This window comes from Leuresthes tenuis, unplaced genomic scaffold (genome assembly GCF_036924035.1).
Source record: "Leuresthes tenuis unplaced genomic scaffold, fLeuTen1.0.hap1 SCAF_12, whole genome shotgun sequence".
Lineage (NCBI taxonomy): Eukaryota > Metazoa > Chordata > Actinopteri > Atheriniformes > Atherinopsidae > Leuresthes > Leuresthes tenuis.
The window spans coordinates 33,286,916-33,299,536 of NW_027325366.1; the positions used below are offsets into that span (position 1 = coordinate 33,286,916).

Genomic DNA, 12,621 nt, shown 5'->3' on the forward strand with positions numbered 1-12,621 from the left:
AAGTGGTGGTCATATTTCATGGTGGGGATGAGTAAATCGTGCCGTTTTTCTGCCTGAAACGGTCCTCGTGTGAGAGAGGCAGCGTTCTTCCCGTCTCAAGCTTCACACTCGGACTCACAAAAGATGGCGCTGGTTTACCTCTTCGTGTGATTCCTGGGTTTGGTCAGTGCTGGTGTTTTAGGCAGATGAAGAGGCTCCTTCAGCGCCCCCTTCAGGTGGGTCATCCTCTCCTGGATCACCTCCCTGATGTTCTTAATCCATTCCTGTTTGGCTTCCATGCTGGAAGCCTGGAGGACACACACTCTTAATGTCACATGACCAGCGACCATGACAGTAAACCTTATTTATTCCCATTTCTCCCACTTACTTTCAGCACAGTTTTGTTATCGGAGGAGGGGGTTCTTCCTGCCCACAGAGCAAATTTACACGGGTCGCCCTCAATGTGCTCGGTTACCCCCAACTCTGAGGTCTGCGGGGACAGGAAGTGACACGTGAAGCAGGTGGAAACAGAGGCTGGGCACCTGGCTGGTGCAGGAACACACTCACCAGTAGTTTGTTCTTGTACTGGTACTTGGTCCTTCCAGCTGAGTCTTTGATCTCCTTGCTGAAGACCAGCGAGAACTCAAACAGGAAGAGGTGTCGGTCCCGGCCCTTCCGGATCAGCGCCCGCGGGTCCCAAACCTGGAAACTGTCCTGCAGGATCAGCTCACCCTGCACCTCCAGGTTCTCCTCAAAGCCTGAGGAAGAAGAGGAGTCAGAGTTCAGGTCACAGGCGCAGCAGGCATCCGTTACTCATCAGCAGCGTATCTCACCCTCTAACATGGCCAGGTGCATGGCATCATTCGCCCGCTTAGGGACACTGAGCATCACCTCCAAGCCATCTTTAATCTCTCCTTTACCCTCCTCACAACAAGACAGCAGCTCCTGCAGAGGAGAGGGTGTCAAACACAATGAGGTGGGACAGCAGATGAACTTCTGTCTCCCGTTTTCTGCTTCTGCTGCCCTCAGCCGGCCTACCTTTAGCAGTAGTTGGTACTTTGTGATCCTCTGGACTGGTTTGATGAGGTAGGAGTTGATGGAGTTCGCCAGCCCACGTCTCTGCTGGATGTCCTGCTCGTGCACACACAAGAATAAGAAACAACCCTGCAGAAAACTGTCTTTAACGTCTTCACAAAGACGAATTTGCAACCTTTTTATTTTCAGCAATAAGAAATAAACGGTTCAGATGTCACACAGAAAAACATGCAAGTGATAGAGATAACCAGGCTGAGTGTGAGCTGGGAGGAAAGTTCAGTGGTGAAACACTGCCACCTGCTGGTAATACAGCGGAACTGCACAACCAGAATGACTCAGGAGGGAAAGCACAAAAACTGGAGAAAAAATACATTCAAACAAGACTCTTTAGATATTTAGTTCTTGTAATGTGATCCTAAAATTAGATTGTGACATAAATGGGAACAAATGATGTGTCTTTGTGACAGGCTGCTGGTAACAAAGTGCCTAAAGATCCAGTTTAAAATGGCTTCTTTGCTAAGTTGTCTGTTCTGTGTCGACACAACACTGGTTCATCCCTTGAGTTAGGAGCCTTTTTTCTGCCTGAATGGGTCAAAGCTCAGAGTTAAGTGGCTGAACAAAGAAAAAACACTGAAAATGCTCAGGAACAAGGACTGAAGATGAGGGGAAAAGCAGAAAAAGTCCAAAGAAAAACTGTGAAAGAGCTTCAGAAAGCTGCAGAACTGGATCAGGAGTTTTTAAACTGCTGCTTTTAACAAACTTCTGTGCAGTTTGGACTCCAAAAGCTGTGAAACTGGGAGAAAACAGCAACATGTTTGACTGGGAACGTATTCAAAGATAAAAGGATCCCTTGTGGGACAATAGAAAATAAATTCCTGTAAAGATTTTATGGCATGTTGTAACCTCTAACATCTGTCAGCAGTGAGGACTGCATCAGGACTTTCACACTGAAGTGTGAACACGCTGAGCTCTCATTTACCGAGCTCTCGGTTTTATGCATCATTCTGGGGCTCGGTTCTGTGTGGTTTTATTGAATTCTGACACCTAGAAACATCTTTATTTATTCTTTAAAGTTCCGTGTCCCTGATCAATGCCATAGTTGTGTTTTCCAAGTGTTATAAACATCTGTTTTATGAGGAAAAAAGAACCAGAACCTTCCCTGGAATCAGTGCACAAACGAGTGGGTTTAAAGCCCTGAGAACTGAGATCATTCAGCTGTAAGAAAGCTTAAAGCAGGCCTGGTTAGAGCAGTTTAAATGGATGCTTCAGCATTCACTCACGTCAAAGAAGGTGCCGGCGTTCTCCAGAATCAGCTGACTGGAGTCCGGTTTGTTCTTGCAGTAATCCACATAAATGTGGAACTTATCGGCCTGGAAAACAGAGGAGAAGAGGATGCTTCAAATATTCAAGCCCACCCTGGATGAAGCCGGCAGGAGAGTTTTAATTTGGACCCTCACCCAGGTGACGAAGCAGTGACCCACATCCTCTGGAAGCTGCTCGTAGTTCACCAGCTCCTTTAAGAAAATACTGCAAAGACAACATAAGTTCACTCTAAAAGCCGCTCGTCCCTCTCAGATCTAAATGGAGGCGATGACACAAGAAAATGTCGCCTCGAGGAATCGGCTCAGAAGCTTCTGGAAGTGGTTGCTCTCACTCACTTGCTGTGGAAGTCATAGATCTCCTGCATGTTGCCAAAAACGATGTGCTCCTTGCTGGCGATGCCTGAGGGGATCTCCTCCACGCCGCTGGTCATCTCCAACAGGTAGGTCTGCCACACAGAGGAAGTGAGTGGGTGGAAAGGAGAGGTGGAAGAAGAAGGAGAGCAAAGGGCTTTTCCTCACCTCCAGACACTCCTGGAGGTCTCTGACGTAGGTCTTCTCCGTCTGCAGCAGCTCCGCCATGATGAACCTGAGACAGAGAGGAGATCCACACTAAGTGGTCCGTGGCTGAGCCCGTCCAGGGACACATTCTGACCCCTAACATGAAGTGTTTGACCCTGCTCTGGTTCCACCATCATGGAGCCGCCAGTGAGAACAGCTGAGGCTGCTGAGAGGAACACAGAGTTCAAACAGCTGCTGCAGACCCACAACTCTCTCTGTCGGCAGCACGAGGGATTGATTCTGATTCAGGCAGCCCGACCTCAGAGCCTGACCTCAGAGGCTCTGAGGTCGGGCTCTGAGGCTCTGAGCCCGACCTCAGAGCCTCAGAGCCCGACCCTCCTGGACCGGTTCCTTCTGACGGCTGCAGCTACTTCCTGGTCGGTCCAGTCGGATCTATGACTCTCTTTCAGGTTGTGTTCACACTTGTGATGTTTTCATATTCCACCAACATCCTGCTCCTATTGGACGGTTTCTCTGTGTTGCTTCGACAGAACTCTGAACTTCCAAAGCAAAGTGTTCTTAATGTGCTCCCTGAGCCTGTAAAAGAGCCACGACAGCACAGAACCTCCTGGGCAGGAAACGGTGGATCCACAACCTGCACAGAACCTCCTGGGCAGGAAACGGTGGATCCACAACCTGCACAGAACCTCCTGGGCAGGAAACGGTGGATCCACAACCTGCACAGAACCTCCTGGGCAGGAAACAGTGGATCCACAACCTGCACCGAGCTTCTGGGAAGCTGCTCCACCTGCAGGCTGACGGGAGGTTGCAGGACAGCCACAGAAGGGCATCGATTCAGCAAAGCACTCACTGAGGCACAAGCAGGGTCAGTCGGGGGGTTTCGGCGCCTTCCAGTGGAGGATTAACTGCTCTGACCACCAGGGAGGAGGCCGTGAGGGAGAATGTGTTTCATCTGGACTTGGAAGGACTCTGGACCCCCGGGAAGAACTGGAAAGGATCCCGGCAGGAGGACTAACAGAATCCCTGACCTCAGAGGAGCAACATGTGGAGGTGGAAGGTGGATGGATGGAGGGATGGATGGAGGGATGGATGGATGGAGGGATGGATGGATGGATGGATGGAGGGATGGATGGATGGATGGACGGATGGATGGATGGATGATGGAGGGATTAAACGCTCACAGGAGTGTGGAGCAAACAGAAACCCTGAGCTTCTCATTAAACAGCTGCCGACAGTTTCATATCATTTCCTTTTGGGATAAAACAAGTATTTTTTCATTTGATTTCATCTTTATTAGGATTTATTCTGACGACCACAGAGAGCCTCGGACAACTAAAACACATTCCATGACTTTTCCCGGCCTGGAGAGCAAGCTGTCCAGGTTCTGCAGTCAGCTTGGTACTCACTCTTTCTTCCTGGCAGACTTCCTCTTCTCCTCGTTGATCTCGTGGTTCGGGTCACGCAGCTTGACCTCCGGGTCGTCCGTCAGGCTGGCGGGGATGATGTCCAGCTCCAGGTCTTTGTTGTCCTGCAGAGAGGGAGAAAAGCTCCTCAGACAGCTGAACTCTTCCCCTTCACAGCCCTCAGAGAAGCACAGGTTCCCCACCTCAGAGCTGACTCCCAGGCTCCTCTCCAGGCTCTCCTGATATTTGGCCATGCGCAGCGAGAAGTCGCGGTACCGGCGGTCCACCGTGCTGACCCAGCGCTTCAGCTCAGACACGTGGGCGTGGCCTTTCTCCACCAGGTTGTCCGCCAGCTGGATCAGCAGCTTCACCTTCTCCTTGGTTTGCTGGGGGGAGTTGTAGCACAGTTAGACTAAAATCAGCCTCACCGGAGGAATCCCTGAAGTTCTGGGGCCACAGATGACCCAAAAGTACAAAAATATGCTGATTCTGTCCCACCAAAGTGTTCCTGAAAGACCCGATAAGCCCAAACACACCTTGGCAGTGAGCCTGAAGTGCCGGTAGTCATTGAGGAGCTGCTGCGTTTCCTCGCTGCCGTCTCCAGGCGACGTATGTGTGGCCAGGTAAACCTCACCTGTCTCCTGGATCCAGTCCAAAGCCTGCAGCCAGACACACAGACACGGTTCAGACTCTGGTTAAAGCTCATTTCCACGTAAAGTGGAAAATACAGCAAAACATTTAACAGACACAAAGAAAGAAATGATTTTCAGCATCTTCTCTGATCAGATTCACATTATTTGATGCTTTTCCGAGGCCAGAAGGTGACATTTCTGGATGAAAGCAGCTGAAACCTTCCTCTGAGAACAGCTGGATGCTCTTTCTCAGCAGTTTTTCCCAGAAGCAGCTGAAACGTGGACTCATCTGCCCACAGAACAGCTGTCCACTGTCTTTCTGTCCCTCTGAGATGAGCTGGAGTCCAGAGAACTGGGCCGTGGTTCTGCTCAGAGCTGATATATGGCTTCCTCCTGGTGTGATGCAGCTTCAGCTCACATTTCTGGATGCAGCCGTGGACTGTGTTGAGTGGAAATGCTTTTCCCAGCTCCTCCTGAGCCCATGTGGCTGTATGGATCATGGTGGCCTGACGGTTTCTCCTGCAGTGCTGCCTGAGGGCTCCGAGCTCATCCAGCAGGGCTTTCTGTCCTTGGCCTTTCCACACTGAGATTTCCCCAGACTCCCTGAATCTGTTCCCAATATCCTGCTCTGTAGATGCTGAAAGACCAAAGTTCTTTCCAGTCTGACTCTGAGGAATATTTCCTGAACTTATTGATGATTCTCTGATGGAGTTTGGCCCAAAGCGGTGAGCCACGACCCATCCTTGTTGGAGAGGCTGAACCTTTGGTGGAAGCTGCTTTTATACCCAATCCTGACACCCTCACCTGTCAGCAGGTAACCTGCTGCTTGGAGAAGCTCCAGAAGCTGTTGCTGTAGATTCTATAAACTTTCTGTCTTTCTTTGGCTCTACAGCAGCTTTTAGACTGTTTTGCTGCATTAAACTAGATTTCTTTTGATTTTCCAAATACATAAAAATTGGTCAGTGAAGCAGCTTAAACCTGCTCAGAAAAGACAAAACAGGAGGATAAAATGTTTTTCTCTCATTCGATATGTGTCAGTGTGAGATTGGAAAGAACATTTTGAAAGGCTGAAAACTAGATTTCTGAGTGAAATGAGATAAAACTGGAGCTAACAGACGATAAGGTTCGAGCTTCTGTTAGAAGAAAGAATTCTTTCTCTCTGCTTCTGTCTTTTCCTCTGATCTCTCCAGCATCTGATGCTTATTCTTGTCTTCCTTCTCTTCTTCTTCACTTCCTGTTGTCTTCCTTCTCTTCTTCTTCACTTCCTGTTGTCTTCCTTCTCTTCTTCTTCACTTCCTGTTGTCTTCCTTCTCTTCTTCTTCACTTCCTGTTGTCTTCCTTCTCTTCTTCTTCACTTCCTGTTGTCTTCCTTCTCTTCTTCTTCACTTCCTGTTGTCTTCCTTCTCTTCTTCTTCACTTCCTGTTGTCTTCCTTCTCTTCTTCTTCACTTCCTGTTGTCTTCCTTCTCTTCTTCTTCACTTCCTGTTGTCTTCCTTCTCTTCTTCTTCACTTCCTGTGACACTTTTCTTGCTGCTGTGTCTGACTCTGGGGCTCGTTTTTGATTGTTTTTTACTGTTTTAACTGTGTTTCTGAGGGTTTTTATCTCGTTGTTGGCGTTTAAAGCAAATTAAAGCTTGAAACCAGAAGCTGTTTCTGTAGATTCTGTAAACTTTCTGTCTTTCTTTGGCTCCAGAACAGCTTTCAGCTTACAGTTGTAATGCGAATCTTACAGCTTTGCTGCTGCTTCAGGTTCTACTTTCGGTTCTGTTGGTCAGTGAAGACTCTGAAAATCATTTCTTTGTCTCTGTTAAATAAAGGTTCAAAACAAATAAAAGATTTAGCTTTTTGTTGCGTTTTAGAACATTTCCCGAGGAGAAGGAGACTCCGTTATGTAAGAACATCCCAGAACATCTGACCTGTTTGGTGCTGCGCTGAAAAACCAGGTACTGCTGGCACTGATCCAGCCTCCGTTTCTTTAAGGTCCAGAAGTGAAGGACTCGGTTCTCCCGCTGCAGCAGCTCGTTCAGAATAGCTGAACACAGAACCCACACGGAACCCAGCGTGAGGAAACGTTCGGGCTTCTTTATCGTCAGGTCGGGAACCGGAGCTCTCACCTTTAACCTGCTGCTCGGGTCCTCGGGCCTGACCGGCGGCTCCGGGCGTGCTCACGTTGTTCCTGTGGATGTACTTCAGGAACACCTCGGCGTTCCTGCGGGCCAGCGTGCACGCCTGAAACACACCGACACCGAGCTTTAAGAGGAAGCAAGGAGACAGCAACCTGGGACCTGTGAGCAAAGAGCAAAGCTCTGCAGCTGATCACTGAGTAAATAAGAGGGATAAAGAAGCGGTACATTCACTGATAACCGAAGAATCAGGGGGTGAACCTGCACCCCCACTGGCTGCACTGGGACCCCGGCAGCACATCTGCTGGGTGGAAGCACCTGGAAAACATCTGGCTTTGCACACCGGCACATTGTGGTGGGTTTGCTGGAGCCAGGCGACACCCGGCAGTACGGATCTGAACCAGAACGCACAGCGCCAACAATGCGGCGTTTCTGCTGAAACGTCAAGCTTATACACGCTTTTACTTTGAAAGGACTTTGGCAGGTAATCTATGTTTCTGTTTATGCATTTAGCAGGCGCTTTTACTTTGAAAGGCAGGTAATCTATGTTTCTGTTTATGCATTTAGCAGACGCTTTTACTTTGAAAGGCAGGTAATCTATGTTTATGTTTCTGTTTATGCATTTAGCAGACGCTTTTATCCAAAGCGACTTACAGGTAGGCAGGTAGGGTAAGGGGGGGTCTTGCCTAAGGACCCCTACTGGAGACAGTACCTTTCATGCAGGGGATTTTAACCCAGGTCTCCCACATGAAAGGTGGGAATCATACCACTACGCTATCCAGTCCCTTTCAGTCCCAATCTATCATCCCCGTCACCTTCAGGAAGGCTTCTTTCTGCTCCAGGTGTTTGCTGATCAGAGGCAGCAGGTGGTCGGTGTCGGTCGCACTTCCCGGTTTGTCGTGACTGCCGCACCAGTCCTCGTCCCGCCGATACTCCTGCTCCAGGCTCTCCAACACGCTGCACACCTGCAGACACACAGAGCTGGGTCCAAGCTGCAGAAACACACCAGCTGTGGAGGCGGGAGGGTCTCGGACGCACCTGCTCTGACGTCTTGTAGAAGGCCACCGAGGCATTGACCAGCTTCAGCCGGTCCTCCATCTTCAGCATCAGCTGCTGCCAGTGGACAGCCACCTTCTCGGCGCAGCTTCGGATCGCCTCCGGGTCGTAGTGGCCGGCCTGCAGCATCATCTGGGAGGAGGAGGGAGACACAAGGAGGCGTAAGAGGAGATGTGGTGGGTTCAGAGTCCTGGGCTCTGGAACACAGCCCTACCTCTGCCTTCTGTTGGACCTGCAGAGCGCTCTGATGGGTCTTCTGCAGAGAGTTGGCATGGAAGAGAGACTGGAGGAGAGCAGAATCACGACATTAATATATTCCAACAGATCGTTGTTGCATCACTTCCAGTCTGCTCTGGGTGTGTGAGAAGTTTAAACTGGATATTCATCTTATTTAGAGTTAAAATGTGAAAAACTGAAGCTCTGCTGCAGGATTTAGTGCAGGCAGACGTGAAGGAGAGGAAATATCTGTGTGGAGCTGCGTTTGGTTCTGACTCAGTGGTGTTGTCTGGGACTAAGGCTTAAATTTGTAGTTTTTAAAAGAGAAGAAAAGAAAACTAAGACACGTGTTCAGTCCAACAGACGATGCTTTGATCATAGTTTGAGAATAAAGTTGGATGAAAACTCTTTAAAGGTGACATGTTCTGCAGCTACTCAGCTGGTTCTACTTATAGATACAGATAGTTACTGTATGGATCCCAGAGGGAAACAGGTTAGCAGTTAGCTGTAAGTTAGCAGTTAGCTGTAAGTTAGCAGTTAGCTGTGAGTTAGCAGTTAGCTGTAAGTTAGCAGCTAGCTGTAAGTTAGCCGTTAGATGTAAGTTAGCAGTTAGCTGTAAGTTGGCAGTTAGATGTAAGTTAGCAGTTAGCTGTAAGTTAGCAGTCAGCTGTAAGTTAGCAGTTAGCTGTAAGTTAGCAGTTAGCTGTAAGTTAGAAGCTAGCTGTAAGTTAACCGTTAGCTGTAAGTTAACCGTTAGCTGTAAGTTAGCAGTTAGCTGTAAGTTGGCAGTTAGATGTAAGTTAGCAGTTAGCTGTAAGTTAGCAGTCAGCTGTAAGTTAGCAGTTAGCTGTAAGTTAGCAGTTAGCTGTAAGTTGGCAGTTAGCTATAAGTTAGCCGTTAGCTGTAAGTTAGCCGTTAGCTGTAAGTTGGCAGTTAGCTGTAAGTTAGCAGTTAGCTGTGAGTTAGCAGTTAGCTGTAAGTTAGCCGTTAGCTGTGAGTTAGCAGTTAGCTGTAAGTTAGCAGTTAGCTGTAAGTTAGCCGTTAGCTGTAAGTTAGCAGTTAGCTGTAAGTTCGTCGTTAGCTGTAAGTTCGTCGTTAGCTGTAAGTTAGCTGTAAGTTAGCTGTAAGTTAGCTGTAAGTTCGTCGTTAGCTGTAAGTTAGCTGTAAGTTAGCTGTAAGTTCGTCGTTAGCTGTAAGTTGGCAGTTAGCTGTAAGTTAGCCGTTAGCTGTAAGTTAGCCGTTAGCTGTAAGTTAGCAGCAGATGCTATCAAACGAGCCAGAGATGTGCACAGCGTAGTAATGTGTACGGTTAATTACTCGTTAAATGAGCAACTTTAAGAGAAAGGGAACTAAATAAATCCCAGGGTTGTGTTTTTGTGGAGTTTTACACCTGCTGGTGAAGTCAGACGCCCTGATATATAAATATATAGATATATATATATCTATATATCTATATATTTATAGATATATATGCTCCCAGGAACAGGAAGAAGGAGTTTTACACAATACCGAAGCTTTATTTCTATCAACATCAAACAGCGTATCTGCAGTTGTTTTTGTGACTGATGCTCGTTCACAAAGTTTCACTCCTTTCACTGAGCTGTGTTCATACGTTTGTGTTTAAGAAGTATGACATCATTATGACATCATTCTGACATCACGCTGAGGAAACACACGGATCACAGATGCAGAAACCAGCCAGAATCACAGAAGCGTGCACGTATGTGTGTGTGTGTGTGTGACGACCAAAGAGCTTTCACCTCTCTGATTGCTCACACACTTCTACAGTCGGCTATTTAAAGCTCAGAGTAACACGTGAAGAAAAACACACACACTGTGGTTGCACTTAAATGGATTTCAGCGTGTGTGTGCATGTGTGTGTGTGTGTTTGAGCATCTGTTAGTCCTCAAAATCAATGCAGAATGAAATAATAATTGAAGCAAGCCTGATTCGTGCACAGATTACAAAGTGTGTGTGTGTCTGTACTTGCTTCTTCATATTTATGGGGACAGGGAATGGAAGCCTACTACACTTGTGAGGTCCGGCAGCTGTAAAAAGGTGTCTGAGAGTCAGAACCTGGTTTAAGTGTTAGAGTTAGAGCTGAGTTACGGTTACAGTTAGATATTCAGAGCAATGAGGTCAGCGACGGGTACAGAATAAGCAGTATGTGCTCATCTGTTACTATTCAAAGCAATACACACTGAAATAATTACTGATCATGTAGGATAAACGTGGGTTGAGCAGCAGTAATTAGGATGTGTGTTTTTCTTTCTTCAGAGGGCCCAAAAAGGAGGAGCTCCTATCGTTGTGGGAACCGAACGGTGGGCTCGTGTTTAAAGGGAGACCCGAAGTTTAGCGTTAGCTATCTGACTGTTTGGGTTTGGGTTCGGGCAAGAGAAGGGAAGAAGGCGTTAAAGCAACAATGAATCATCCCAAAGACAGAAAAGCGAGGGTGTGTGTGCACCTCGATGGCCATCTGGAACTGTTCGTGCTCCCTCTGCAGCTGCTCGGCCTCAGACAGCGAGCTGGCGTTCACCATGCTGGCGTTCAACATGGACTCACCGTTACGGATCCAGCCCAGAACCTGCAGAACCGGACACACGAGACACCGTGAGATAAACACTCACAGCTCAACATACCTGTGCACTGCGAAACCTAAAAACAAAAACTCTTCTTCTCCTCTGTGAAGCAGCTGAGTTTCACTTCATTTCTACTTTTATTTTGGTTCTTCTGAGTCATAATTACACTTTTTCACCTTGAAACATCCCAAAGAACGCTTTAAAGGTAGAAAATAAAAACAGAACAACAAGTTTTTGTCATATTTGTCAGGTTTTCTATTCGATCTTTTGAAAAGCAGCAAGTGGGGGGGGGGTGACAATTCAATTCAGTAGAAGAAGAAGTTGTCCTAACAGCTGCTGAGGTACAGTCGAGGTTTTCAGCTTCAGCTGCTGCTGTAAAGTGTTAAAACATGCAGGTGAATTATGCTGCTCTGCATTACATCATTTAAACTCAGATTTAATGATTTAATTCATTTATTCCCATCAAACCACTTTTTATTCTGCACATTTGTGAAGTGAAACACATCCAGCAGCTCCTTTAGGCTTAAAACATGTCATTTTAATACAGCTAAAGGTACAGCTCAGAATATCCATAGATCCACTCAGTAAAGAAGAAGGTGAGATTCATTTACAGCATTCAGGAGCAGATGTGACCTTTAAGGGGACTGATAACATGTGTTCCTGCATCCAGACCTTTGACTTTCATGCCTCTTGTGGTCCAGGTGAGAATTACAATCATAAAACATGAGCCTGAGCAGACAGATAAGATGGAAAATCCCTCTAAATCAGACATGAAGATGCAAGCAAAGCCTCTTTTTTAAGGAGGAGAAACGTGGAGTAAAATATTAAAAAGTCAGCTGAAATGAGTGTCAGTTTGCAGAGGTTCGACAGGAGCTGAGGAACACGGGCAGCACAGCTGTCTGCGTGTTCTTAGCATGTTGCCACAAACCTCATTCATTATTCAGCTGCTTCCATCTGCAGCAGCAGGGAAAACAACATGGAGGAGACCTTAACTCCTCTGTTTCTAATCATAAAAGCTCTGCATTCTTTCCCTTTTTAGGGTGATTCTCTCTCCCAGCAGCTTATTATATTTAGTGTAATGAGGAGCTGAAGCCAAAGCACCGGTTTACCTGTCTAACTTCGGCCTGTAGGTGGCGCAGCTGCAGGATCTGCTCCAGCCGGGTGTGGGTGTGCTGGGCGCTGAGCTCCACCTCCTGCTGCTTCTCGTGGAGGAACTCCAGCAGCTCCTGAACCTGGGAGGCCAGGTCCATGTCCTTCTCCCCCGTCAGCTCAATGCCTGATGCAAACACACACATTCACAGCTGTGAGAGGAGAAGCCAAGCCCCCCCCAGCCAAAGATCAGACGGCCGGTGTGTGTTGGCTTTAAAAACAGCCACACAGCTGCTTCTCCTTCCTCTTCTCCCACGGATGTTCATCTGATCTGAATACGGTTAAACTTCTCTAAAGCAACACCTGAACACGACTTTTAAATTCTTTCTGAGCCTGAAATTTGGGGCATTTATAGACAGGAAGTGTGATTTATAACCAAGTAAAACCCCAAATCAGAAAAAGTTCATAGCAGACAGGAAGAAGCCAATCAATCTTCATTTTATTGTCCATAAACATCCATTTTCACAGGGACGTCCCTGGAAAAGATGTGGCCTTGAAGGCAGCATATGTTGCTGTAAAATCTCATATTTTTATGTCATCAGCTTCATTTCATCTGGTAACAAACATCATTTCTACACCTCAGACCTGCAACATCCCATAAAGTCAGT

At 47.3% G+C, this 12,621-nt stretch overlaps 1 protein-coding gene across 2 annotated transcripts in view; it reads right to left on the reverse strand.

The window, feature by feature from the left end:
• kalrna (kalirin RhoGEF kinase a) overlaps nt 1-12,621 on the reverse strand; it is a 149,455-nt gene that overhangs the window by 57,220 nt on the left and 79,614 nt on the right. For both annotated transcript variants that reach the window (XM_072397581.1, XM_072397582.1), the window contains exons 19-37: nt 11,974-12,140; nt 10,750-10,869; nt 8,284-8,352; nt 8,052-8,201; nt 7,829-7,978; nt 7,005-7,119; nt 6,807-6,922; nt 4,795-4,917; nt 4,462-4,644; nt 4,262-4,383; nt 2,856-2,922; nt 2,673-2,782; nt 2,472-2,541; nt 2,295-2,384; nt 1,018-1,110; nt 813-924; nt 547-737; nt 368-469; nt 139-287 (exon numbers count right to left, since the gene is read on the reverse strand). In XM_072397581.1, coding sequence (XP_072253682.1) covers nt 139-287; nt 368-469; nt 547-737; nt 813-924; nt 1,018-1,110; nt 2,295-2,384; nt 2,472-2,541; nt 2,673-2,782; nt 2,856-2,922; nt 4,262-4,383; nt 4,462-4,644; nt 4,795-4,917; nt 6,807-6,922; nt 7,005-7,119; nt 7,829-7,978; nt 8,052-8,201; nt 8,284-8,352; nt 10,750-10,869; nt 11,974-12,140 — 2,299 coding nt within the window. The remainder of the gene's footprint in view (nt 1-138; nt 288-367; nt 470-546; nt 738-812; nt 925-1,017; nt 1,111-2,294; nt 2,385-2,471; nt 2,542-2,672; nt 2,783-2,855; nt 2,923-4,261; nt 4,384-4,461; nt 4,645-4,794; nt 4,918-6,806; nt 6,923-7,004; nt 7,120-7,828; nt 7,979-8,051; nt 8,202-8,283; nt 8,353-10,749; nt 10,870-11,973; nt 12,141-12,621) is intronic.